At 37.3% G+C, this 27,731-nt stretch overlaps 6 protein-coding genes across 6 annotated transcripts in view; 3 read left to right on the top strand and 3 right to left on the bottom strand.

Moving 5' to 3' along the window:
* Positions 1–1,388, top strand: part of CBG09422 — a gene marked incomplete at both ends in the record, with an annotated part of 2,583 nt that extends 1,195 nt beyond the window's left edge. Inside the window, one exon of the mRNA XM_002636900.1 lies at positions 1,379–1,388. Coding sequence (XP_002636946.1) covers positions 1,379–1,388 — 10 coding nt within the window. The remainder of the gene's footprint in view (positions 1–1,378) is intronic.
* Positions 1,389–2,531: 1,143 nt separating this feature from the next.
* Positions 2,532–6,254, top strand: CBG09423 (the record flags this gene model as incomplete). The annotated part of the gene is made up of 13 exons (XM_002636901.1): positions 2,532–2,681; positions 2,727–2,870; positions 2,917–3,040; positions 3,087–3,391; positions 3,440–3,592; positions 4,105–4,188; positions 4,785–4,928; positions 5,209–5,332; positions 5,375–5,504; positions 5,552–5,726; positions 5,772–5,924; positions 5,971–6,054; positions 6,099–6,254. 13 exons carry the CDS (start codon positions 2,532–2,534, stop codon positions 6,252–6,254), a joined length of 1,926 nt encoding a protein of 641 aa, XP_002636947.1.
* Positions 6,255–7,324: 1,070 nt separating this feature from the next.
* On the top strand, positions 7,325–9,335 carry CBG09424 (the record flags this gene model as incomplete). Its single annotated transcript, XM_045237691.1, has 8 exons — positions 7,325–7,411; positions 7,667–7,810; positions 7,861–7,984; positions 8,205–8,334; positions 8,380–8,557; positions 8,605–8,757; positions 8,806–8,889; positions 9,180–9,335. 8 exons carry the CDS (start codon positions 7,325–7,327, stop codon positions 9,333–9,335), a joined length of 1,056 nt encoding a protein of 351 aa, XP_045094052.1.
* Positions 9,336–9,639: 304 nt separating this feature from the next.
* Positions 9,640–10,235, bottom strand: Cbr-cnih-2 (the record flags this gene model as incomplete). The annotated part of the gene is made up of 3 exons (XM_002636903.1): positions 9,640–9,670; positions 9,718–10,043; positions 10,155–10,235. The coding sequence occupies 3 exons, from the start codon at positions 10,233–10,235 to the stop codon at positions 9,640–9,642; spliced, it is 438 nt and encodes a 145-aa protein (XP_002636949.1).
* Positions 10,236–10,548: 313 nt separating this feature from the next.
* Positions 10,549–13,748, bottom strand: Cbr-him-17 (the record flags this gene model as incomplete). The annotated part of the gene is made up of 9 exons (XM_002636904.1): positions 10,549–10,803; positions 10,850–11,686; positions 11,739–11,918; positions 11,966–12,420; positions 12,477–12,855; positions 12,923–13,036; positions 13,085–13,519; positions 13,566–13,661; positions 13,710–13,748. The coding sequence occupies 9 exons, from the start codon at positions 13,746–13,748 to the stop codon at positions 10,549–10,551; spliced, it is 2,790 nt and encodes a 929-aa protein (XP_002636950.1).
* A 1,918-nt stretch (positions 13,749–15,666) lies between these two features.
* Positions 15,667–27,576, bottom strand: Cbr-noca-1 (the record flags this gene model as incomplete). The annotated part of the gene is made up of 11 exons (XM_002636905.1): positions 15,667–15,798; positions 15,846–16,196; positions 16,243–16,886; positions 17,093–17,215; positions 17,783–17,930; positions 18,010–18,262; positions 22,413–22,574; positions 25,327–25,495; positions 26,090–26,321; positions 26,412–26,557; positions 27,351–27,576. The coding sequence occupies 11 exons, from the start codon at positions 27,574–27,576 to the stop codon at positions 15,667–15,669; spliced, it is 2,586 nt and encodes an 861-aa protein (XP_002636951.1).
* Positions 27,577–27,731: the final 155 nt, after the last annotated feature.

Genomic DNA, 27,731 nt, shown 5'->3' with positions numbered 1-27,731 from the left:
TGTTTCTTGATGAAGGTCTTCGGGCTGACCTTTCAAGTGTTCTTCGACACAATGATACGTCGAACAATGACAAAAAGTCATTTTCGTGTTTGACATAGATTAGCATACAAGAAACACGTCAGTCCGTTTTCATCCACTCAAATCTAACACTCAATAACATTTCGACACCAACCAATCATGTGGGATTGCTTTCCAATATTCAGCTGCTTTCCTGAAACGCACGAGCCCTGTTTTTCTCCGGTTCTTAATCAGCAACTTATTCTTTCAATTTCTTAATTCAATCTGAAAGGGCGTGATTTTTCTCTTAACATTGTTCTTATCTGTGCAACTGATGAATGCTCATTTAATATCTCTTTCGGGTGGGGTTTCTCCTCCGAAATCCTCACCACTAGAGGAAGTAAGTCTGGAATCTTTGGATCTTTACAATATGTAGAAGGGAATTTCCAGATCGATGCAGAGATTCCACCGGAGGATAAGAATGCGGTTTACTATTTGATCATTTTATTATTTGTAACATCTACAGTAATATCAACACTTCTCACCGGATCATTTTTAGTTGCTTCCATATTTTTATGGCGTCGGTTCAAACATGTGAGAATGATGTTTTTAGTATTGATCGGCAAAGAATCCAAAAACTTTGGCAGTTTCATGGAGCAAATTATATAAAAAGAGGAAAATTACTCATTCGTTTGCGAAGACGCTGAAATAAAATAATATTGGTCAACTGAAACTGCTGATGTTTTTGAATTGTCAATTGATTTATGTTAAAATATCTAAATACTTATTTTTCCCGTTTAAAATTCAAATTCAGATGAAATTCTTCTGGTTCCTGTCATTGCTTACTCTTTCTATTTTTGTACTGTCTATTCTAAATCTAGTGGTAAATGTTCCAGCAACCCTTTTTTCTCTTCTCACGAAAGACTTTGTAAAATCAGGTATCATTAAAACAAAGTCTCTTCGCAATTTTTCTTTTTTTTTCCAGACGTTTTTCTTCTTATGTCTTATATCATCGACGTTTGCCATTACACTATTCTCTTCTCCAATTTAGTGATCGCAGTTCAACGTTTCTTTGTTTTCTTTTTTCGGAACCTAGCCGACAGTGTCTTCGAAACGTAATTTCAAAGAGAAAGGGGTCATCGGAATCTGTTGAGAATTTTCAGACCGTTTATTTATATATGGATGGCATCGATATTGTTATTCTCTTTACTGGTCGTTTATGCGATGATGTATAATAATTGTAGATATAAATACACAACAGCTGATGAGCATTATGTACTCAATTGTCAGACGGCTTCAGGAATCAATATACCATCTCCGAAAGGAATACAAACTGTAAACTGAAATTATTTTACAAAATTTCAAAGTTCTATATTTTCAGATGGAAGTAGCTATTCAATTTGTACTCCCGTGTTTAATAGTTGGTATTTATATTGCATTAACTGCAAAGATCACATTTATGAAAAACTCATCGATACAGAAGAGTGAAATCACAATTCTGAAGCAAGCATTTTTTGTCTTCTTCGTTTTTCAAGTAATCAAGTTCTTGATAACTTTCTCTCTAATCGGTTTTTCAATTTCCTAGATATCTTCTCTCGTTTTTCTTTTCTGCCAAACAGTTAAATTCGGCATCGTCACCGCATTTCTTATCAAACGAGTTATCAATACGGTATGGAATTCAGTAGGAAGGAAAATTTTGGTTTGAACAAATGATTTCAGATGGAAATATTTGCCGGTGCAGCAACGCCTTGTTTCTTCTTTTTCACATCAAAGGAAATTAGGAAAATCGTATCAACGAAAAATTCTATATTTAATTCACAAGTGAATTCTAATAGTAGAGTTCCTAACAGACAACAGAGTATTTCTAATCTTGGATCTGTTGCATAACTAGACATTTTAAATCTTTCAATAAAGCTTATTATTAATTAAAGTCTTTTTGATCGAATTCAAAATGATGAAATCGCAAATTACACACAGTAAACACTCTAACAGAAGGGCCCGAACTTTTTTCTTTGAGCCAACATTTCTTGGTTTCTGCCGAAGATACAAAAAATTTGTCAACTGCCAAATTGTTTATCATAATATCAGAAGTGTTTTGTCAATTGACACACCCCCTTCCCATATCTTGGTAATTGAACTGCTGGTTCAGTTTATTTTCAATTGTTATGGTGATATGTTCCTGATTGAAACAACGTGCAAAAAATATGTTTCCATGGTGAAATTCGTGTTCAAATCCTTCCAGAGAATGACGTAAATAAGGGTTTCAGCTGCTGATTCGGTAAATCTCTGTGACTATTAATGAAGATAATGCATTATGAAAATAACCCAGTGTGTAGATTTCCATGAACTGCTGGATACTCTTCTGATCTTATAAAGACTTTTACGTTTTAATAAGCGTAGTTTTCGGTAGTAAGGTCACTAGCAAGCACAATTATTCATCAGCCTATTCTAATTATTTTTCCTGGGTTTTGATCCAGCTGCTTTCCGAGATTAACCTTACAAATAGAAGCAAGCTTATTCGCTCATATTAAAATATGCCTTCAATTTATTTCCTATTGTTTCTCGTTGGCTTTGTAATAGGACAGAGCCCTCCGTGTGTAAACTTCACTGATACAAATGGAATAACTCATTGTATCAAATCAAATACTGGTCCGGTAGACGGTAAAGACACTCCATTAGTAGAAGTAAGATCGTTTGGACCAGGCAGATTCACCAATTACGTTTTTCAGATTTCCGCAGTCATTCCTCCAGAAAATAAAAATGGTTTATACTATCTTGTTATCACCCTGTTTGTACTGTCAACCTTTGCTTCGACTATATTGTCTGGAATTTTTCTTGCCTTGGGATTTGTTTTTTGGAGTCATTTCAAACAAGTAAGCTACAAATTCTCTGAATAACTAGGAAGCTATTTTTTCTCAGATGACATTCTTCTGGTTTCTCATCCATTTAACCTTATTTGTATTCGTTATGTCATCCTTAAACTTTTTGATAAATGTACCTGCAACATTGTTCTCTCTAATCACAGCAGAGTTCGTTAAATCAGGTGATTTCTATAATTGAAGCACAATGCGTGTACCATAAGTTTTCAGATGCCTTTTTCATCATGTCTAATATAATTGATTTCTGTCATAATGCTGTTCTTTTTTCTAATTTAATTATTGCAATTCATCGATTCTCAGTGTTCTTTTTGGGAAGTTCAACAGAAAAGGTTTTTGGGAAATCTTGTATTTTTCTGTGGCTCAGTTTTGTCTGGGTAATATCTGCTTTTGTGGTAACCTCGATGATGTCAAACAGCTGCAGCTATGAATATGATACGCAATATAAGAAGCATTATATTTTGATATGCTCATCGGACGGCAGAACCGTCACAGAACCTCCTAGAGTGGTTCAAGCGGTAAATTAGAAAATGTGTTTTAGTGGTGATGCAACAAATGAATTTCAGGTGGAAATCTTGATGCAAATAGCGGTACCAATACTTATATTCATAATTTATATTGCGCTAGTTATCAAGATAGGTATAATGAAAAAGTCAGATCAAAAAAGCTATGAAATGACGATTCTCAAGCAAGCTATTTTCATTTTCGTTCTCTTTCAGGCAAGTTAGATATGTATAATGTGAAACCTGTAATAGAACGTCGACTTGAATGCGCGTTGCGGTCAAAAATCACACGGTGAGCGAAGCTTAGGTCCGGTAGCGAAATCCTTAAAGACACATTAAAAAAAACATGTATTTTCAAATTTTGTTTCTAGCCTGTTCTTCTCCATTTTCCCATGAATTTCATCGACTTTTCAATAATTTTCAATGATTTTATGTAGTTTTTTCTTGCGATTTTCCGAATTTTTGTTCAAAAAAAGTTCAAACGATCAAATTTATCAAAAATCAAAAAGTTAGGCCAGAAAGTAACTATTCAAATACTTCTTCCTTTAAATGCGCCTTGAATGTCGCTACAGAACTTAAGCCCCGCTCACCGTTAGAGTTTCAGCCGCAACGCGCGTTGATACTAGACCCGAGTAATATGTCTGCATTTGCGTTAATGTAAGAGTGTTTTTATAAACATATATGTTTACGATTAAAGTTGTCGGTAATTTTATGTGTAAAAGTTTCAGATATCATCGATTGTTTTTCTTCTCTGTCAAACTGTTCAATTCGAAATTACAACTGCCTTTCTTATCAAACGAGTCATCAACACAGTAATACCATTTTACTATAAATATTTAAATTCTTTTCGAATTCAGGCCGAAATATTTGCTGGGGCAGCGACACCATGTTTCTTCTTTTTTACTTCCAAAGATATTCGAAAGCTGATTACTGTAAAAGTATCAGCCACCAGTTCACTGGTCAACTCAAACAGTCAACAAAGAAGACAAACTCTGAGATCCACATAGAAAGATGAATTTAATTTTCGTACTTGCAATAACTCGTGATTTTTTATGAACTCCGTGATTTCAGCTATCTCTATTTTCAGACCTGTCGGTCTTTACCCTTACAGGTGATTTTGTCTCGTTTAACCCGGAATATATTGCCTTTTATCGGCCGTATTTGAGTTAGAAATTTTTAATCAAATCACGAAAATTGCAGTTTACACCACATAAAATATCTAGATTATCTGAGTAATAATATCCTTTGAACTGACTATCGACTAATACTCTTTCCAAATTTCGTATGTTTCTGGTTCTTTGTCTTTTCCTTACTTGGATGAAACCAAATTACGTTGCTAGTGATAATTCGCCTATTTTTGAGGTATAAAGTTCTTTGAGAGGTTAGAATAAACTGAACAATTTTTCAGCTAGACTCGGAAGTTCCACCAGAAGAAAAAGATGCACTTTACTACATTATAATTTCAGCATTTGTTATTTTCACTGTTTTATCAACTTTGCTAGCTGGCACCTTTCTGGTTTGCTCTATAATTTTTTGGGGAAATTTTCGAACGGTATGTTGTCATCTACCGTAAATGCTGTAAGACGAGCTGCACTCTGAGCTCAATTATCTCGGTTTCTTCAAAAGATATTTAAAAAATGTCAACTGATGAAATGTTGCTGATGTTATGAAAACCCCTTAGCAGTTGACAGACTATGATATTTTTGAAGGAAAAGAGAAATTTAGCTCAAAGTGAACGAATAGTTTGGAGCTTTTTTGAGCGTTCACAGTACTCGAGTTCCATATAATCCTTGAGTTTCTCTAAACTTCAACAATATGAACATCAATTTCAGATGAGATTCTTCTGGTTTTTAACACAACTAACATTTTCTGTGTTCATTTTATCTTCCTTAAATTTGGTCGTCAATGTTCCAACTACACTATTCTCTTTATTGACGAAAGAGTTTACACAGACAGGTAATTGCCGAGTGATCATTCCTAATTTAATCTCATTTTCAGTTCTCTACTTTGTAATGTCTTACATCATCGACTTTTGCCACTACACAATTCTAATATCCAATCTCGTGATTGCAATCCAACGGTTCTTTGTATTCTTCTTTCGTCACCTTACATACAAAGTATTTGATTCGTCAGTTATATTTATCAATTATGTATTCAATCACAATTGAACTTTAGGCTTGTAATCTTTGCGTGGCTGTTATCAGTATGGCTGGTATCGGGAGCTATTACAGTTATAATGGCAGCTAACAACTGTAGATATAACTATAAGAAAACAGATGAACATTATGTCTTAAACTGTCAACCTATAAAGAGTCCCGTAGACATTCCACCGCCAAAGTGGATCCGAATGGTAGGTCTGTTTTTTCTGAATAAAGTAAAAAAATCTTTTTATCAGCTGGAATTAATTCTCCAATTTGGATTGCCCTGTTTTATCCTTGTCATGTACATTTCTGTAGTTATAAAAATATCTGTAATGAAAAAGTCTTCACTAAACAAAAATGAAATACGGGTTGTGATTCAAGCCATTATTATTTTCATTTTATTCCAGGTATTTTCTGTGATGGTAAAAAACAATAACAAAATTCATCTTTCAGACATCATCCACTGTTTTCCTATTTTGTCAAACTCTTACTTTTAACATATCAACAGCATTTCTCATAAAACGAGTCATTAATACAGTGAGTTTATTTTTGAATTGAAGTTTTAATAAACTTATTTTCAGATAGAGATATTTGCTGGGACAGCAACTCCATGCTTCTTTTTCTTCACTTCCAAAGAAATTCGAAAATTACTTTCTACAAAAATATCGGCTGTCAGTTCACAAGGGAATTCGAATGATGTTGTCAAAAAGCCTACAATAATTGAAATTAATAATTGATTTCTTTTTCAATTTTTTTTTATTTTTTGAATAAACGATTCTCAAAATTTTTAATTCAAATGATTTTCGTTTCAGACCTAATTCTAGACTTCAGAAACCCTGGAACTCAGATATTTGGAAATTCAGGAATTAAGAAATTTTGGATCGAAAATCCTGAAATGTTCGAAAATTTCAAAATTTCAGAAATTCGGAAAAACCTGAATTTTCAGAGATTGGAAATACAGAAATTCGTAAACATGGGAAATCGAAAAAATCCAGAAATTAGGAAATGTTCCGGATTTTTTCAGAAGGTTTGGGAAACTCGGGAAATGTGGAATTTCGAAAATCCTGAAGTTTAGAAAAAAAAGTTTGTTAATTCAGGCATCATGTTATTCAGAAAGTCCGAGATTAATTTTAGAAATTCGGAACTGTAGAAATTCGGGAATTCAAACACTCCGGATTTCAGAATTTCAAAAAATCAGTAATTAAGAATGTAAAAATTTTGGTAATTAAAAAAATTCGGAAATTCGAATATTCAGAAGTTAAGAAATTTTAGAATAAGAACTGTAATAATTTTCATATTTTGAGAATTTAGAAATTCGGAAATTTAGAAATTCGGGAATTCAAACACTCCGGATTTCAGAATTTTATAAAAGCAGTAATCCAAAATTTAAATTTTCTGGTAAATTCAAAACTAGGAATTCTGATATTTAGAAATTCTGGAGACTCGGAAACTCGGAAACTATGAAATTGAAAATTCAAGTACTAGATACAGTAAGCAAAAGGCAAGAGGTTGAGCCCCCGGTATGGAGTGTTTCAAGTGAATTAGAGCTCAGTCTTTTTTCAAATAAAATGCTATAACAAGAATGTTTTCTAAATGAACCTAAAAGTTTCTGGTTCTTGATTTTCAGATAAACCATTTCTTCAATCTATAAATATCCAGTAAAAAGTAATTAGTCTTTTAATACAAGTACTCATATTCAGACGCAATGCTGGGTGCCAATTCCAATCACATGAATGTTTGATTTTCTTCTTGTTTTCATATAAAGCAGTCTGTGAGTGAGTTAGTCCCACACTTTTACTTTATCCCGATGAAAGATAAGCTTTCGAGGTTACTCATAGTTTTCCCCCTCCTACTTGTTTCAAATTCTGCTTTTTGTGATGATCGGTATTTAACTGTAAGTTTTAATAAAAACCGTAAACACTCAAAGAGCAGGCCACTCGGTTCTCGCACTTTGAGCTCAATTATCTCAATTTCTATAAGAGATATCAATTTTTGTCAACCGATAAAATGTAGGTATTATTATGACAAACATTTTATCAGTTGAGAGATTTTCGTTATCTTTTACAGAAGTTGAGATAATTGAGCTCAAAATTCAAGTATAGGTTGACCTTCAATTTCGACCACCCGTTTCAAAATGTGACATTTACAGATTGAAGCCGAAGTTCCTCCACAACAAAAAACATCCCTCTACTATCTTGTGATCACCTTGTTCGTCATTTCTGTGATCGCATGTACTCTCTTAACTGGAGCCTTTTTGGTACTTTTGATATTGTTGTGGGGACAGTTCAAATCAGTACGTTTGGGAAAATAAGAATTTTACAACCTGTTTGAAACAAATTTCAGATAAAATATTACTGGTTTCTGTCGCAATTAACTGTTTCTGTGTTTTTTCTTTCTTCTCTCAACTTAGTCATCAATGTTCCAGCTACTTTATTCTCTCTTCTTACACCGGATTTCGTGACTTCTGGTACTGTAAAAACCCTAATATCTATACTTGCACGTTGAGCTCTTTGTATATCTCGGTTACTGTAACAGATATCAAAATGTGGTCAACTGAAAAAAATGCTTACTATAATATCAAAAACGTTTTGTCAGTTGAACCCTTTTTGATATCTGTAACAGGCAATGAGATAAATTGTCTCAAAGGTATTTACCGTATCTATATTTCTTCATGGTTTTTTTTCCAGATATCTACATAATTCTCTCCTATACAGCAGACTATATGCATTATTCAATTTTAATATCAAATCTTGTCATTGCTATTCAACGGTTTTCTGTGTTCCTCTTCCGGAATTATTCGTCTACATTATTCGATTCGTAAGTTTTCCGGTATCTTCTGATTACCAATTCCTGTACTTCAAGACACTTCGTCTATATTTGGTTAGTCATAGTATGGCTGGCTCCTGGTGCAATTATATTTTTTATGGCCTACAACAACTGTAGATACGTATTTTTAAAAGCGAAAAAGGACAACTTTGTTCTGAAATGTGAGACGGCTGGAAGTGTTGTTGATCTCCCTCAACCCGAATGGATTCGATTTGTGGGTTACTTTAACATCCCAAAAATCACAAATTTTATGATTTTCAGATGGAACTAGCGCTTCAATTCGGTATTCCTGTGCTCATTTTCTGTATGTATGTTGCTGTGGTTTTCAAAATATGTTCAATGAAAAAGTCCGCATTGAATAAACAAGAAACAAGGGTTCTAGTTCAAGCTATCATCATTTTTCTCCTTTTTCAGGTATTTTTGTGTTCTGATTTTTCTCGAATTGAAACCTTGTATTTTCAGGCATCTTCTACCGTATTCCTATTCTGTCAGACACTATCCTTCAATGCCGCAACTGCTTTTATTATCAAAAAGTCCATTAATACGGTCAGTAATATAATTCTGGTAGAAAAAATCGGAGCTGTGAAGGTGAAAAATTTGAGGGAGTGGATCCCCGTAACAAAAACCACAGTAAACTAACATTTTCGGAAAACCTCTAAACAAGTCGGGAAGCATAATTTTTAATTAAAAATTGCCGGAAAACGGACGAAAGTCGAAAAAAAAGGAAGGTTGCTGACTACGGTAGTTTGGCCGTGGCCGCGGCCACCAGATTTTCTCTTCCACAGCTCGATTTTTTATACCAAATAATAGGGTCTCATTTCATTTATTTCTTTCAGTTAGAAATATTCGCTGGAGCAGCTACGCCATGCTTCTCATTTTTTGCTTCTGAAAAAATACGGAAAATGCTTTCGTCGAAAGTACCAGCTATCAGTTCACAAGGGAGTACGAACTCGGCGGCTCGAAAACCGACACTAGTGGAAGTCGAAAATTGAAACCCTCTTCTTTAAAATTTTTTGAACCCGAATAAAAATTCCGAAATTTGTTTTTGCAAAATGAGATCTTCACCAACTAGGTGATAGAAGAGTTTATTAACGAGAAAGAGCTCACATATGAGAGATGCAAAATGTCGTTTAGAAACACAAAAAGGAAAAAGATGAAAAAGAATTGACGAACCGTACTGTCAGATTCAATAAATAGGATGGCCTTTAAGAGAATGAAAAAGAAAATATTGGAAATTGATGGGGGTGGAGGCGAGAAAATTAAGATCAAGTTGGAAGCATCGGATTCATCGTTGTCTTAGTTGGCGGTGACCAGAGTGTAGATCATACTGAAATAAGCAAATATTTCCTTCTCTTTTGGGCAATTTGAACTTACGCGTAGAGATAATAGAAGAATGAGATTAGGTAGAAAGCCAATTTGATCCACGAGATGCGGAGAGTGGAGGAGAGAGTAGAACGGTTGAGAATAGTGGTTGGGTCATAGATTCCTGGTCCCGACATCACTGGACGATTGATGTATGTGTAGATGTGGTAGAATGCAAGTGGAAGATTGGCGAGAATGGAGATGAGTTGCCAACTGAGAATGAAGAGGAAAGTGAACGTTCCATGAATGATGTACTCTGGGAGGATGAGCTGGTTCAGATTCCTGCATTGCTCGATTGGATTCTTGTAGTCGGTGCGCAGCTCGTCGACGCAAATTACCTGCAATAATTTAATCTTCTAATTTTATCATCTGAAATAAAAAATAATAACATTAAACCTTTGAATGTTTAAAAAAAGTAAAGATTCAAAATCAATTGAAAAAGGACTCACTGTGTAGATTGCAAAGAAAATGCAGAATCCAACGGCGATGAGCGCGAGAAGGTAGCAAAGAGCGGCAAATGTGAATGCCATCTGCAAAACCTATTTATATGGATTACATGAAGCAACGAAAACGCAAAACTTGAGAAGAACAACTGGCGGAAGGTGGTACAAGCCGCTTATCATATGCAAAACAGAGAACATTGGAAAGTACGGAAACAACGCAACGTATTTATTCGGCAGTCTGTGTATTACAATAGAGAAAAGAGAAGAACAGAGAAACGGCAGGATTTAACAAAAAACAGTTTTAAAAAAGATTTTTTAAATTTGAGGCAGATTGTACAACGTCTAAAATTACCGGTTTAAGTTTCACTAAGATAATCAGGTACAAGATTACGGTCAGTAATCACTCTTCTTGACCAATAACAACCTCTTCTTCTACAACAAGCGCTTCGTCTCCTTCCAGTGGATTTTCAGTCTCATATATCAGACATTCTTCTGGAACCGCTTCTTCTTCCACAACATGTTCTTCTACTTCTTCCAGATCTTCTGGAGCAAATATGTTTGGCATATCGTCATAAAAGCTCCGACCATGCTTTCTCCGAGTCTCTCTACGCATGAATGTTTCACTTCGTCCATGGAAATTCAACTCATTCTCAATCTGAAAAACGAACAGATACCTTGAAGCTTCTTCCTATGTGTCAAACCTCAAGCATTCTCTCGGCACCAAGAAAATTCAAAACGTCGTCGTAATGAAGTGGTCCAAAACCGTCAACGTCAAATGCTTCGAGAACCAGTGGATGGTAGAGTGGTTGAGATTTGCTCAAATCCCACACCCCTTGTCTTTCTTCTTCAGTTGTGCACGATAACACTGGGCAAGCTGTCGATCTTTTCCACAGGCCAAGGCCTGCATGATATCGAAGAGAATTACGGTTGAAGTGGGAAGCGCACAGGTAGTGTCGTCCAGGTTTTTCGAGACGTGTCGTGAGATACCGATAAATCCACGGCTCCCGACACATCGAATTGATCCATTTGGTACGTAGCTTTCCGTCTTCCAACCCAGGGAACGGGATCATCGTAGTGCAATCATTAGCATGACCACATAACACACATTCGGCTTGAACACCGTACATAATTCGACGTTCGGCAATAATACTGAATGGGTCCATGCCATCCGCGAAATGAGCATTGCAGATCAGTGCTGACCGATTTGCTTTGGCCAATGCACTGAGTGATTTTTTCACAATAATCTTCTCGGTATGAATAAGAATATCCACGAGGAAAGCTCTTTCGGCATCAGAGTTCGGATTCCGAAGAGTCACCATTTCCTCAACTCTCTTCCAATCATCGCATAGAATGCACTTGCAGACAGAATTCGGTCCGCGGGGTGTTAGATCGAAATCATCAGAATCCATTGGAAGGGGTAGCGCTTCAGGATCGAGAACCATCTTTCCTTCGCTATCAACCAAGAAGGATTTCTGGCTGAAATGATAGACGCAGATACGATATCGAGTCGGTTTCGGGCGGAGAAATCGACGACGTAGCTGGAAAAAAATCGAAATATTATCGGAGGATGTTTCGAAAAATATCACCTACCCAGATAACTTTTTTAATATGAAATTTACTCGAATCGTCAAATGGAAAGAGACTATCCACCCATTTTCTCCGCGTTTCAAGATCATGTGGAATTTGGACAAGAAGATTCTTATCACTCATGCACGAATCACAAAGCACACAGAAGGTTTGATGCCAATGCTCCATTCTTTGTGGAAGTTGCTGGAATAACGTATTCGTTTTGAATGTTTTGTATAATGAAGACTAACTCTATATTCCAGATGAGACTGACAAACATTGATGGGACAAAAATGGTAAGATTGTGACAATGAGCCTTCGGTTTTTCTCTTTTGCCATAACGTCTTCATCGATTCCTCGAATTCAAGAGGCCAATCCATGATTTCTAGCCATTTCCTGTGTCGGAACTCGTCAAACGGCCAAGTCCGGATTGTAAACTTGTAGGGGAAGTTAGATGGATAATCGTTTACTATCGGTTCAACGGCACTGCACACTTGACAAAGACGTTTTGAATACGGAATTTCTCCCATCTTTTCAATCATTTCGTTTTCTTCGTCCGAATCATCGGAATACTGGGTATCCTCAAGCGAAGATATGTCTTTTGTCTCAAGTTTGATAGTAGACGTTGACGGAGTGGAAGTTCCTGGTATTTCTGCGTTGACAGTATTATTTTTTGTGACTTGCACCATGGGAGGCGGTAGAGACGCTGAAACATTTTTTATTTGAAAAAAATTGTAATCAAATCTAAACCTTCGAACTCACATTCTTGATTCCCTACATCACTTTGAACGCCATTTGACAAAAACTCCTGAATCAAGTCATCATCTTCTCCTGGAGTCATCTGACTGATTAGATCAGCATTCTTCCACAATTCTTGATCCCAGAATAACTCATCGCGGCATTTGTCCACTAAATATTTTCGTTCGCCTATTTTGTCTGCTGCAGTAAGTCTCGGATTCGGAACAGCGTTCCGTAGAAGACGCCACTCTCCAAATCCGTTAATTTCGAAGCTGCCGTCACCTATGTGAAAATCACACAAGAACTGTGTTACTCCGCCTCTCAATGCAGTTGTCAACCGAGATTTGTAATCATTGTTACCAGCAGCCAGAACGTCAATCCACCGGCCTCTCTTCGCGCGATTCTGTAACCAGTAACACATTTTCATCACATCAGGAAAGTTACTTTTATTTACAAAATGAAAATCTTACTCGTATGAAAGGGAGCATAGTAGCAAGAGGTCCGTCTCTACCGCAGAAAACACATTGAAGGTGGATGGCATCAAAATCAAATTGGATATCTTCCATTACCGAATGTCTCCCTTCCTGTAAACAGTAGCGTTGAAGTTACCACAAACTTGTAAGTTAGCTTACCACAGGACGAACGTCAATGGGAAGTAATTGATTTCCTTTCAGATTTTGCGATCCTGGTGGAAAATGAGATTCACAAAATTCTCCTCCGTGCGATCCCTCACAAGCCATTTCCCGCAGCCACAATTCTGCAGACCTTTCTTCGTCCAGATTCGAGCGGAGGATCCATACTTTTCTCATCCTCAGATCACCTGGTAGCACTCGAAGTTTTCCCACGGTCTTCTTACGACAAACGTGGCAATACTTCATGTAATCGTTGCGACGTGTATACTCCTGTTGCTTGTAACGATCATAATACCTTGATTGAGAATGATCGATGAATCCTGTTGGTTGGGTACGAGCTCTTTTCCTACTAAGTAACTCTTTCATTGTCATATCGGGTGAATGATGCTCTAGAAACTCAAGATGTGTAGACAATAACGGTGCACGAAATGATGTCTGTAAAAAATAATCCTGAAACGAAAAAGCAACATTAACACCATACTCCTTGAACATTTTCCGTTTCAAAATGTGCTTCGTAGTCATTGGGATTTTCCGCTATCATTTTATCATGGCATTCTGCAGGAATATCCTCATCATCCTGAAATAATTCTCAATTTTAGACAGTTTCTTAAAAATTTTTAATCACCTCGGCCGGATGCGTTGATGTACTTGGCCGCTTCGACATCTGAAATATAATTCAAATTTTCGTTCTTTCTTTGAAAAAGTATTCTGAGTAATGAAAAAAAAACGCGAAATCAGCTTTCAACGCGAAAAGCGGTGGTTGTTTTGTTGAGAACTGAACCTCCGCCTCCTTGCAACCCTGGCACGCCATTTCGCAATGCGGGCGCATGCGAATAACTTTTTACTCATTTTATTATGCCACCTAGTGAGAAAAGTTCCGCTTTTAAAAATTCAACTGTTAATCCCCGGAAAGTGAATTATCACTTCAGAAAAATAACATTCAAAAACTTTGAACATATTGTTCTTAGTGAACTTTTTGCAATCTGCCGATTTCTCAGCACACAAAGCTTTTTACCAATTTACAAAACTGGTGTTTAAATTATGTCTGGATATTATTATTACTCGAAACGGTATTTTAGAATTGAAAAAAAACTGGCACTTGAAAATTTAAAATGTTTGCTTGAAAGCCTCATCTCTGTTGTGGAGCGGCTAGATCGTAAATTTAAAATGTTCGCCTCGCTCGCGCGATTTTCGCAATTGGGTTGGGCTTTTTCAGTGAAAAATGAATTATAGAGATGCTAGCGATCATATTTCTACCGAAAAATCCGAACTTCGTTCAGAAAATCCCATCAATTTCGTCCAGTATACGGTTTCAGATTTAGGGGCGGAGCCTCGTAAATCAACACGCGTGCGAGATTTTCGGCAATCACTCTTTGACTTCACATTCTCTTTGACTACAAAGTCTCTTTGACTACACTTTTTAAAATTTTTTAATTTTCTGCAGTTTTTGTGGGCGTTCTTACAGAATATAAGAAGAATTTGAGCCTAAGCCTATAATTTTAAACAAAAAACTGACAATTCTAAAAATACATAACAGTGAAAAAAGTACTGAAATTCGCGAGAATCAGCAAAATTCTCTTTTTTTTCGCTGAAATTTCCTAAATTTTATTATTTTCTGTACAAATCAAAGGCTTAGGCTGAAACGGTTACCGGAAAACAGGTGTTTTAGCCTAAGCCTATAATATGAGACAAAAATCGGAAACTCCAATAAATTCAGTCAAAAAGTACTATAAAACAAAAAAGTGTAGTCAAAGAGATTTTGTAGTCAAAGAGAATGTGGAGTCAAAGAGTAGGTGTAGTCAAAGAGTGGTGTAGTCAAAGAGTAATTGCCGAGATTTTCAGGTGCCAGTTGTTTTTTGATTCGACAATATTTGCATATCGAGGTGTTGAGTCCAGAACTGTTGAAGGCTTTCCGTTGATACAATGGCATGGTTAGCATATCTAAAAAATTCATTACCCCCACTTGATCACATCATATTTTGATGAAATCTTATTCATTCAATTAAAACTTTTAGATGACGAATTAAATCATAGACATTGTGCATTGTCATTTACATTCATTTCAGTTTCACACTTATTCGACAGAGAAAATTGGATCTTCAGATACGATATGGAAGTGGTTTGAAATGAGAGGAAAACGATGACATCGAAGAATGCAGTCAGGGACAGAGCTTTTTCTTGTTAGTGAAACAACAAAGTTCTACTTGTTGGCATATAGGAACGGAAGAACGTTTGATGGATGAGTGGGAAAGGGAGATACCGCGTAGTAGGAAATGGGGGCTCGAAAGATCGATGGATGCAGTTGTGAATAAAAGAACTGAGATTTCAGAAAATTGGGGAAAATGCACAGGGGAGAGCATAAAACCGTAAATCTGAATTCATGTTCCTCACACAGAACGCATTTGACAGTATTTAATTACACGATTGGATTGATAATTGATACTTACAAAGTTATTAAATCAAGAAAGAGGATGAAAAGGATTCAGAAGAGGGAAGAAGAAGCATCGAGAATTATGTTACAAATGAATACGAGCAAAAATGATTAAAATACAATATGCGATGATTTTTATGTGTCGGCAGTTCTACTGTACACGGCACACATCACGATCGCCTTCTCCTTCTGCATTCGTTTGTCCATGCCAGTCAGCTAGTTGACACCGAATCGTATCGAGGTCCTTATCGAGATCAGCGAGTTTTGCACATTGTTTTGAGAGCTGAAAACAAAAAATGGATAATCTTCTAATGAGTTTATAGTTCTTACAGCAGATTCGGCAGACATCATTGAGAATGGTTTTGACTCATCGGCCTCATGGTCTTCTTCATCATCCATTTCACTTTCAGACATTACATTCAGCTTGACTCCAAGAAGTCGAGCCACATCAGGATTCTCTCCTCGAGCCATTCGATCTACAGTATCTTTCAGACATACAACCATTGCTCGGCACATTGTTATGTGACGGTTCTGTTCACGAATCGAACGACTCATCATCGGTGTTATGTCGTCGCGTTGTTTCGACGAGTTCAGTGCAAAGTTCGAGAAACTTTTGGTGAGACCGCTGGATTTGGAATGTGAAAGTGGAGACATGTTGTTAGATCCCAATGTAGAATGTGCCTGAAAAAACAAAATTTGTTGAACTTTCCTATGATCGAAGCCATACCTTGGTGTACGGTCGGGCCAGCGAGGGACGTATATCTGACATCGTCTCCATCTCATCAGCCAATGGTGTTGAACCAGATGAACACGACTGTTGACAGATGGTTTGCTCCAGCCGTAGAGTTGATACACTTCTTTCTAATTCTTCAACAGCTCGCTTTTTCGCTTCAAGCTTCTTGTTCAAATTCTCATTTTTCAATTCAAGATATCCTTTCTCCGACCGCATTCTCTCGAACTCCGCTTCCTTCTCTCTCAACCGAGTCAACAACGTTCTGCTCTCCTGAAGTTCTCGCTCTTGCTTCCAGATCTTGTCACGAAGATCGTGATACTCTTGTTCATTCGTATGATCTCCATTCTGAGCAGCGGCACGAGTTTCATCCAATTCGCCCTCCAGCTGATGAATCTTCTCAACACAGCGAGTCAAATCGTCTCTTGCTCTCTCTGAATCATACATCAATCCTTTTATTCTTCCTTGATAATCTTCATTTAGACGTTCAATTTTTTGATAAGCCTTCAGTAACTTTGATTCTAGAGATGTGACTTTACGTTCCTTTGTAGCCAGCTCTTCGCTCATTTCCTGAACTCGAAGTTGTTCACTTGTGGACATTCCAATACTTCCATTGAAGTGTGACGATTTGGATGAAGAATCTGAATAATTTATTTATTATCAAAATCTAATCAGAAAGATATCATGTTATCCATTTAATGCGATTAAAAACGATTATCTCACTCTTTTCACTCTCAATTAGCGGCGATTTGTTGAATTACAGTTCAAAATTTATAACTCATAAACTATCATACCTCCTACGTTTTATAGCTGATAACTTTCTGATCGATTTAAAAAAAACACTTACGTCTCGACTGATTAGGTGTAGAGTGCGTACTCTGTTGTTCCTTCTGTGCCAATTCTAGTTCTCTGATTCTCTTCTCCAGATAAGCGATCCTGGCATCACTAGCATTGTTGACTGGTCCATCAACTGGAAGAACTTCGAGACATTGTGAAACATACTTGTTCGGGAATTCCTGTTCCCGAAAACTTTCCGGAAATTTTTTCCGATAAATCGGGTTCCCAAAAAATTTCCCGAAAAAATTTTCGGGAAATTTTGTTCCCGAAATTATTATTTGGGAATTTTCGGGAATATCGGGAAAAATCAAGAAGTTGGTTTTTCAATGAATTTTTGTCTATTTTTCTCAATTTATGTTGAGATCTGTCAATTTCTTTACGTTTCTCAAAAGTGTCGAATAAATTCGCTTGGAAAACTATTCAAAAAACAAAAAAATAGTTGAAAATTTGAGAAATCTACAAAAACAATAATCGGAAAATTTCCCGTTTTTCCAGGAATTTCGTGAAAAAATTTTCGGGAAAAATTCCCGAAAAAAATTTCGAGAAAATTCACGTCGGGAAAAATTCCCGGGAAAAAAATTCGGGAAAATTCCTGGCGAAAAAAATCCCGAAAATTTTCGGAAAAACCGGGAAAACGGGAATCCCGATTTCCCGATTTGAACAAGTCTGTTGTGAAAAATCGAGCTTTTTCTAAACTCACCAAGACGTTCTTCTCCTGGATGACGCATCAAGAAATTCGTGTAAGCCGGAAGGTTCATCTGCCCACCGCTTCCACGTCGATCTGTGCGCATTTCATCTCGAGATTCGCTCAAATGTCGACTCTTGTGAGCCAACGGAGCAACTGCGACCTGAAGAAACATTCCATTAAATTTTTATATTGATTTTAAATACTAAAAATCGTATCTAGCTGAGTTTTATTATAAATACCTCCGGTCTTTTCTTTCTATTTAATGCGGGACTGCCTGATTGTGCCCGTAATTTTGAGGAACCACTGATTGTCTCAATCTGATGATGAGACGAGTGATGACGGGGCGCTGGTGGAAGATGGTGACTATTTCCATTTTGGTCTGACGTTGGCGATGTTGAACCGCCAGTCAGCCGTTCCATCATTTTTGTATAGAACCTGCTCATTGCTCCACCGCAACAACAAATGTTCATCCGCCACACAAGGATTAGAAGCACGGATCAGTGTTCACATCAAAACAATTTTTAAACTGATTTTCGACGATGATGCGAAAATTTTTTAATTTTGTTTATCGCCGTTCCTATATATTATATACACAGCGGTAGGTATGAAGGGTTCGTTTCGCTGGAATTGATAAAATGGAATTCGGAGAACGAAAATGAAAAGAAGAGGAGAGGAAAAAACAAGAGGCGGCGGACATGAAAGGAGAAGCATAAAAGACGAAGAAGAGAAGCCACGACAGCCTGGAAAAATGAACGGACGACGAATTGATGACTGATAGGAGAAAGAATTCGAGGAAATACTAAAGAAATAGATTTAAGAGTGGGGCGGCGACGGCGGCGCCACCAAAGAGGTGACCATGGTGGCCATAAATTCTCCAAATTGCTAACTGGTCCACATGTTGATTGACCCGAAATGTTGTGAGAATTATCAGTCTTCCCTGATACCATTCGTGGGTGGAGGCGGTGAGAAAATCGTGGTGAATCCATAAAATGTACTCGTGAATGCAGTTCGTTAATGTATGAGATTGTGAAAAAAAGAAGAAGATGATGATCACAATCGTTCGCAGTAACGAAATGAATATGTGAAAAGTTGAATTGAACTGCGAGAAAAACGACGATTCTCCGAATTCGAATTGCAACCAAGATAAGAATCAGCTATATGTGGGAAGGACGATTACTAGTTGATGGCAAGCGATGGGAAAGAGGAGGAGGCAAGTGAAATTGTGAAAAAAAAATAGTTCTGCAATTTTGAATGTTCAATTAGATGGAAATAACTAGAACGCGAAGAGCAGCGAATACTACCCAAAAAGTACTATGCTTCGAAAAAGGTTTCTCTCTTTTTTCTAGATGGAAAATTTAGAGAACAATAGCGAAAACGTCCGGATGTGAGTCATAACTGTTCATAACAATTTCAAAATTCTATCAATTCAAACAACATTTGGTAATGTTCGGCATCTCAACGCTTAAAAAGGCCCTATTATCCTTGTATTCCCGATTTCTAGGTCAGTATCACAAGTTGAAAAAGAAATGTGAGTAATCGAGAGCGAGAAAGAGAAAGAAGAAACAATGAAATGAGTGACATTGAAAGAATGGTAATAACATTAAAACATCACGGGAGTCTAGGATAAAATAGGTCTCGGTGTGAAAAACGTCGAAATCGCCGAAGAGGGGGATATCATGCGCTACTGCGGAAAGACTCGTCCGCGTGCGTTTCTGGAACTAAAGTAGACTCTGAAAAGTACGGAGGATCGCAGAGAGAAGGAAATTCGGGAAAAAGACTGTGGGTTTCGGTAGAAACAACAGAGAGAAAAACGACACCACCATACACTCTATGCTTATGATGATGGGCATAGTGAGGTGCAACGCAACGCGCGCGGAAAAAAATGGGCAAACAATCTTCTAGGCTTCTGCAAGATGGACACAGAGACAAGCGGATGGTCATGGCAATCGTATGGCTCTTGAGCCAACAAAAAAACAGCTATGGCAATTGAAAAAGTGATAAGCAGGAAGAAGTATATAGGAAGTGGGGTTCACAGTCTCCAAATTGCTAAAAACTAAAAGAAATTATGACCTGTAAGCGAAGAATAAAAAAAACAGTAGCAAATGAAGCATGAACAAAAACTAACATATATAATCGGTAATAAAAGTAGTCGCGCGTGTCAAGACTTTCCAAAATGCCTACAATTTTTTGGTGGAAACAATGTTGGTTTAATTACAGAAAGGCAGTTAAAAAACCGAGAGAAATGTAGAGAAAGGGCTGCATTTTGAAAAATTAGCATTTTGGAGAACATGAACCCGACTCGAAATAGGAAAAATTATGATAATAGTGTAGAGGATATAGAGAGAGTGAGAGGAAGGGTGTGGTAAAGGACAACAGGAGAGGTGGAGGAGGAGAGGAAATCGAATTATTCGAACCGGGTCTCCACAATTCCATGCATTTTTTCTCTCCATATTCAGCTAAAAAAGAGGAGATGGAATGTATTTTGGAAGAAGCTTCGATGAGAAGATAATTATAAAGTTTGAGGAAAGCAGGTAATTATTCGCGGTGAAAAATCTAAAGAAGAAAGGAAGGAAAGCAGAAAATGACATAAAACCGTTTGACGGTATAGGGGAATTGAAGACCGGGAACGGATATGTCAGTCATACGGACAAGACATCATCACGATAAGAATCAAGACAAGCATGGAAACATAATGAAGGATAAAATCCTGAAGACTTTGGGTCAAAAATGGAAGTTTGAACTTCAGATTTGAATGGAACCCGTGATTTTTGAGATCCCTACTTTTTGAAACCAATGCGCACGGCTCGCTGAGTGTAACTCGACACTTTCGACCCACTTCGATCGAAGAGGTGACACATTTAACGATACATATATCTGTGCATAGGGTTATGTGCTTTGTGTGGTGCATAGAACCACCACCACCACCGTCGCCACATGTTCTAATGTATCGTATAAATGATACAGATTATCGTTTCAAAACTACGAAAGAGAACTGTTTGGTTAACAACTCAAAAAATAGAACAATTAGAAGAAAAACCGAAGAAGAAGAAGACGAGCCAACGGACAACAATGGCGGCGCCACGGACAGAGACCAAAAAAAACTTGACACTATTTACCCAAGAGGAAAACGGGGGTTTCGTGATTGCCGAAAAAAAAGGAATTCAAAGGATTCAGTGTGTATTTATTGTTTTTTTTTCTAGTTAAAAAGATGACTAGACTGCTGAAATCGAACAATATAGCGACAAGGACAAAGATGGAAGTAAAGAAACGCATCAATCAGAACGCTGACGAATGCATTCATGTTCTAGTTGTTCTAGTTGTTCTAATTAGGGAAAAAGGTAGAAGAGGACTTTTTTCCACCGAAATTACGAAAAAGACAGTAAAATTCGGAGGATCACATGTTGTATACTATCGCACATTTACTGAAATAGAAAACAGGTCACAGGATTCACATCAGAAGAAAAGAAGTATCTGGCGGCATATGCTTCGAATGATTTTTCACCAGCACATCCTCTTACTCAAAACCTATGGAAACGCGAATAAAATCAAAAGGAACAGAGTAGTGGCCACATTTTGTCACCGTCTGCTGTATTGTCATATGGCTCTTAGTCTACTAAGCCGGTGGAGCACTGATGGATACAAAGGAATCAACAGAGAGACAAAGTGCTACATTTATTTTAGAATCGCTAGAATAAACGAAATAAGGGATTTGGAAAAATTCTATGTTGGATAACCTTCAAGTTCAGATCTCTAATTACTTTGAATAAAATGATTATATTCAAATCAAACGAAAATATTTGATGAATATTTTAGGAACAGTAAAAATATATTAAAATAAATCTGAAATCGGACAGATAACAGCATGAATCAAACAAAAACAAGAGGCGACAAAGAAAAGTATCTCGATTGCTGAGAAAGACTATTGAAAGTGATGAAACGTAGGCAGTGATGCAAAACTAACTGAGACGAGATGAAGAAGAAGAGAAGAGAACTGCAGAGTGAGGGACAGAAAAAAACTATTCAGAATACATGAACAAAAAAGAGGAAGGACAGAAAATTGAATGCATTCGTTCCTCAACGAATACCATATATTTCCGAACAGTAATTGGTGTGAATAGAAGAGGGTGTGGAAGAGTGAGAAGAAGTACAATAATAAAAAGGTTCGGATTCAGGTAAACACTCATTCGTATAAACACAATGGATTGAATGTTTGCCGCGTTTTGTAGAAAATGTTTGTAAACTTTCCGAAAGGATCTTCTTCTCTACTGACTCTTTGGAATAGATACAACTTATAGAGAATGTGAAGCCGAAAACAAAATTAGCTGACTCCGAAGCCAAGGACATTTTGACACTCCTTGAGAGACAAGGAGCGTCTAGCCAACCCCAGATTAACACCAATAAGAACATAAAAAGTGGCCACCGTCAAAATCACCAATTTGTGAGATTGCATCTGCAATCGCCCGACCGTCGGAAACTGGGTTTTTGCATGAGGGAATGTGAACAGTAGAGGACAAATGAGGCGTTCAGACGATATAGCCAAAAAAAAAACGAGAAAGTGTGAAAATAGGGTGTGAATTTAAAAATAAACTTTTTCAAAAAACGACTTTTGATTGATTATTCATCCAGATCAACTTTTTAAAACGTTTTTAAAAAGAATCGACCGTTGGTATTTTGAAGTTCAGCTTTTACGGTTTTCTCAAGGAAAAAAAAACTAACCTGATTTTTAGGTGTTGATGTGTTTTTTATTCCATCGACAAATGAATTCCTTACTGGGTTTCCGATGTTGTGAACACTGCGGCGTTGGCTGAAATCAAGAAAAAATTAATTGATCGAATATTCCAGACGATCTTTCATCAGTTCTGATTTTTATCTATTTGTAAACCTTCTTTTCCAGCTATGTCGGTCTTTGTTCCGCATATCTGCTTCTATTTCGGAGCACTCCGTATCTGATATCGTAAACAGGGAGTCATTACAAGAACACGATGGTCGTATTGACCATCTCGCCGAATTCTCTGTTTTTCCTGACACTAATGACATAGTATCATCGGAGCTCTACAATCTGTGACACGATAATGATAGAAGAAAAACGAATCGATGAAAAGTGTGAAATAGTAGTTGGATAAAAGTTGAATCAAGAGAGAAAGAGGATGGAGAATCGGTGTGAAGAAAGGAAAAGAGAAAAGAAAAATTCATACCTGCTAAAGTTTGCATTCAAAAAGAACATTCAAGGTTACATTCTTGATATTCAGTTTGTTCTCGTTGTAATACTTTTTTTGTGAAGCTCAGAGGCAGCTAGTGGGAAATTTTCTCAAAAAAAAAAAAAGAAGAAAAAACTACTAAAGTAAACGGAGAAGAACGGGAGAAGAGCAGCTAGAAAAAAAGAGCCTTAATGACCAAGATGACCACTTACAATGAAGTTTTTTGCTCTATCTCTATCAAGCAGTAGTCAGCTGGTCAGCACTGATCCCGAAAACTAAAAGAAACACAATACAATGGAATCGATGTAGAAAAAGAAAGGGAAGGATGGGAGCCAATTTGGGACAGACCCCGTGTCTTCCTCCCGTCTTCTTCTTCTTCTCATTCCGGACGAAAACGTGACGGCTGCTGGCAATGGTTAGAGCCAACAGACGCACACATGAATTAACTGGGATTTAGATGTGTAAGGGCACTTTTATTTTGTAGGCGTTCATTCGATGGAGAAAAGTTTCGGGAATAATATTTACTGAAAAGAAGAAGGAAATGAGCATCAACTGGAGGCGCAGAACTTTTTTCTTGATGAAAATTTTTCAATAAATACTTTCCCTCACGTTTTCATCTTGAATTCAAAAACAAGAAGGAGAAGGCAATAAATGCCAAAATCGAAAATTTTGTGATTCAAAAGGGAAAAATGAAAAGGAAGATAGGAAGAAGAAGACAGACGGGACCACTTCTCAGTGAGTGATCCATACCGTCACCTTCTTTTACGACATGTATTAGTGTCCCGTTGTGTCCTTCTTCAGAAAAGGACGTCGTCGTTAGTAAATGTGCATGCAATATGCGCATTTTATATCGGTTTACTAACCCAAACGGCCGCTCATCTAATTCATGAAATATTTCAAAGAGAAAATCTAAATTAGTGTTTCCAGTGAACGAAAAGTTTGGGAATTCAGACTATAACGATTGATGGAAAGAAATAAAAACAACGATCGTTCACTCATCATATCATTTGATCTGAATGAATTCGGAACGATAAATAAATTGGACAGGAAATAAAACAAACAAAGATTTCAATGACGCGGGGGATGAATCTTAACAACAAACACAGTTTGCTGACAGGAACTGTGAGAAAGTTTTGTTTTCTGCCTTCAGATTAAACAATGGTTTTGACACTCTCGGAAAAGAAGCTCTTCTTGACAGAAGAGGTTCATCGAAGACGAAGAGGAAGAAGGAGAAGATGCAGAGACGAAACGATATATGAATAATGAGGACAAGAGGAGCTCCAATTAGAAGGAACTAGAGGGTAGCGGAGTCATCCATTCTCTCACATATGCACTCTTCGGTTCCCACTGAATTTCTTGCGATTTCGCGACATTTGCAACATCTGACCGATGTGTCAAAATAAGAAAAATGACATTTCTACTCTACTAAACTTCTCAAGGGAGACCAAACTTGAAAACAAATGAATTTCAAATGTGATATGCCAAGAATTTCGTAACGTCTACAATGTAGAAAAGGAAGTTTAGACTAAGATTTTGAATAAAACGACAATTTTCGAATGTTAATGTTCCCGATAAATCAAATTTATTTCTGCACATCTTCACCCCGTAACCCTCCATTCCGCTGATTGTTATTCCTAACAAGAGGAAGGACCAATTTTCGAGTCAAGTGGGAAAATAAGAGTTTCAAACCACAAGAACCAATGGAAATGGGTAGTGAGAGAAAAGAAATGCGCGAAAGATTTATGAAATATGATCCTTGAAAACCAGACGACGGTGTCTTGGAGTTAGAAAGAAAAAAGAATTACATCGAAAGAGTTTCAAGAAACATCAAAGTAACCGCAGCAGAGCAATTCAAACTTTCGATCGAGATTTGTTGGTCATGAAAGTTTGATTGATAGTTGGAAACATATGAGTTTCTTTGAAATCCGCATTCAAAAGTTTTGCCTGGGAAATCTAACCGAGTGAAAACTTTAGATGTGGAAAGAGAACGAAAAAGCTACAGGGCAGGGTTAAAGGGAACCTATGCTTGAAAATAAAAATACCAAAGGCAAAAATGAGCAGAACAACTACCTAACATAAGTAAGAATTTCCAATAATCACCAATACTGTTCTCGAAAAAAAGATGTCATCTTTCAAACGCTTAGCGAGTGGAATCTAACAGGAATTTAGACTTATTTATTATGAAATTTGGACATTTTTTTTTCAAATTTCTCATACCGAGGAATTCAAGCAAATTTTTGTAATGGGGTAAACCTGTTTGCAGGTGCCTCATAAGTTTTAGTTTTTGCAGGTACCACATAAGGGTCGACAATCTTTTTCTTTTTAGATCATATTATTTTTAGAAATATAAAAACTCACTCAATACTGTACTGTGGGGCACTGCTCGAATCGCAAATCTGGTTAACACTGGCAACACGAACTCGACTTCCTACATTATGAATCGGAGAATTTACAGCAAGATCCGACGGTGAAAACTGAGATCTTCCTCCACTGGGCGATCCGTTCGAAAGTTGGTAGAGTGCTGATGCTGAAAGCTCATTGTCCGGTCTGACTCGATTACGCCTCCATGTGCTCGCACGCCCGTGTGAAACTGATCGCATAAACTTGGTGCTTCCTCGAATAAGTTCGACACTTCGCGGCTCCCTAATTGACTGCATTGTGACAGTAAAACTTCGTGATAGTCACGAGGGCTAGAAAGTGAAATATAGCAGAAAAATGAAAGTGAGCACTTGAAATCTAGTGCATACCGCTACACACACACAGATACAAACAAAAACTTTTCTATCAGTTTTCTCTAAAAAGGAAAAGGTGACTGTCAAATATACTGATAAACCACCGGCACCACGCTAAGACGCGACAGAGATGGAAATATACGACGTGCCGTCAGCGGGTCTGTATGTTTGTACGTGTGGTGTGTGTGCACAATTCGATTCAATTCAATCGGCCGATTCACACAAACTTTCTTCTGCACTATCTGTGCTCTAGCTCACTGTTTCTATTTCCCTGTGTCCACTCAAAGCGCACCCACTTTCTCTGTTATCACAATCAGTAGCGAACATTTTCTCTCACGCGGGGCTATCTAACAAGTTAACTGTTGCAACAGCGAAAAAATAAGACTTACAACCGTTCAAAGCTTGAAGACTACGACGGCGATCTACGTCGATTTTGTGATGAGCGACGAGATCTTTGTCGTTACTCATATGATGATGTTGTCGATTTGGATTTAAGTGATTCTGTCGACTGGTAATCTGCTGGGCAGGGTTAACGATGGCTGTTGGGGCGATGAAACTTCCGCTAGTACTGTCACAGGCCGCCCGAACACTTCCGTTTGGGTTCAATGAAAGATCACTGGCCTGCAAATTTTTATTTATCGGAATTCTTTGGTTTCAACTTTTTCGAAAATATCATTCGATTATGGCTCTGTACCATTTATTGAGAATTACCTGAAACTGTGAATTGTTGTACGATCGGACACGCTGTACGTCTCTCAACGACTGCGTCGAATGACATCTAGGCACAGCGTCTCTTGGCTCAAATCCGGCTTCAACAGCATCTCGACGTGATGTATCCCCACGCTTTCGAAGACGAACTGGAAAAAACCTTTATTGATAAAGTTCTCACAAACATTCCAGTGTTTTGTAACCTGTTTCTAAATATCAGTAGCCTTAAATATCGAATCTATTATAGAATTCTGATACAAAAAAGTTGGAGCTGTGGAAGAGAAACGCCGGTAGCTGTGGCCGATGGTCCGACAGCGACAACTACCGTAACCCAAAACTATTTGTATTGCCCGGATTTTTCTTCTTGTCCAGTTCTCTGTTATTTGTTTTCTAACAATTCGAAAAACAAAATGTTTCTCAATCTAAAAAATTACCGGAAAACGGACTAAAGTCGGGACAAAAATATGAAAGTAAAACATATTTGCTAACTACAATATTATCGCTGTCTGAAAAAATGTAGGTTAGAAAGTATTTTTTGCAGTCTGAATACGGTAGCAATATCGAAGCGACGAGCCTAAATAGCACATATTAATTGGAGACGCAGACTTCAACCTTCATTTTTTCAGACAGCGAAAATACTTCGGCCGTGGCCGCGGCCATCAGGTTTTCTCTTCCACAATTCCGATTTTTGCATACCACCATTATATAATAACTTTTCATTGTTAACTATGGTTCCGAAGAAAAAACCCTGTTGATCCCGAAAACAATTATCCTAGCCACGAGATAGCCCCCCTCTTCATCTTCCGGTGTAATTTCTTAGAAGATGCCGCTGATCGGTGATAAAACATAAAGAAGATGACCACCAGGCAATGACTCAGTAACCGTATGTCAGTCAAACATTTATGATCCCTACAATTATCCGAACAAATTCTGTGGACTTACGGCTCCCATGACTTTTCCGCCGAATCGGTGTTTCTTCATTGTATTTATCATTGGGAACATAAATCTCCGGTATGCTACGAACAATAGCAATATCCGGAGAAGGAGATGTGGACCGAGATGATAACTCTGTCCTTGGTGCAATAATTACAGTAATATTCGGCATGAATCCAGTACAATACGATTGCAATGTAGATAATACTTTACAACCAGCACAGACTATGCACATTTTCGTTCGATTAATAGCATCTAAGTAGTTCGAATATACCAAAAAAGAAATAATACAAGTAGGTCGTCGTTGGTAATCGTTAATCACTTCAAAACAACATAACTATCTGTAAGTGTTATGTATTTTTTCGTGTAATCAATCACCAGCCATGAGTC

Source organism: Caenorhabditis briggsae, assembly GCF_000004555.2.
Source record: "Caenorhabditis briggsae complete genome, chrV, whole genome shotgun sequence".
NCBI lineage: Eukaryota > Metazoa > Nematoda > Chromadorea > Rhabditida > Rhabditidae > Caenorhabditis > Caenorhabditis briggsae.
This window is presented reverse-complemented; position numbering and strand designations above follow the sequence as displayed.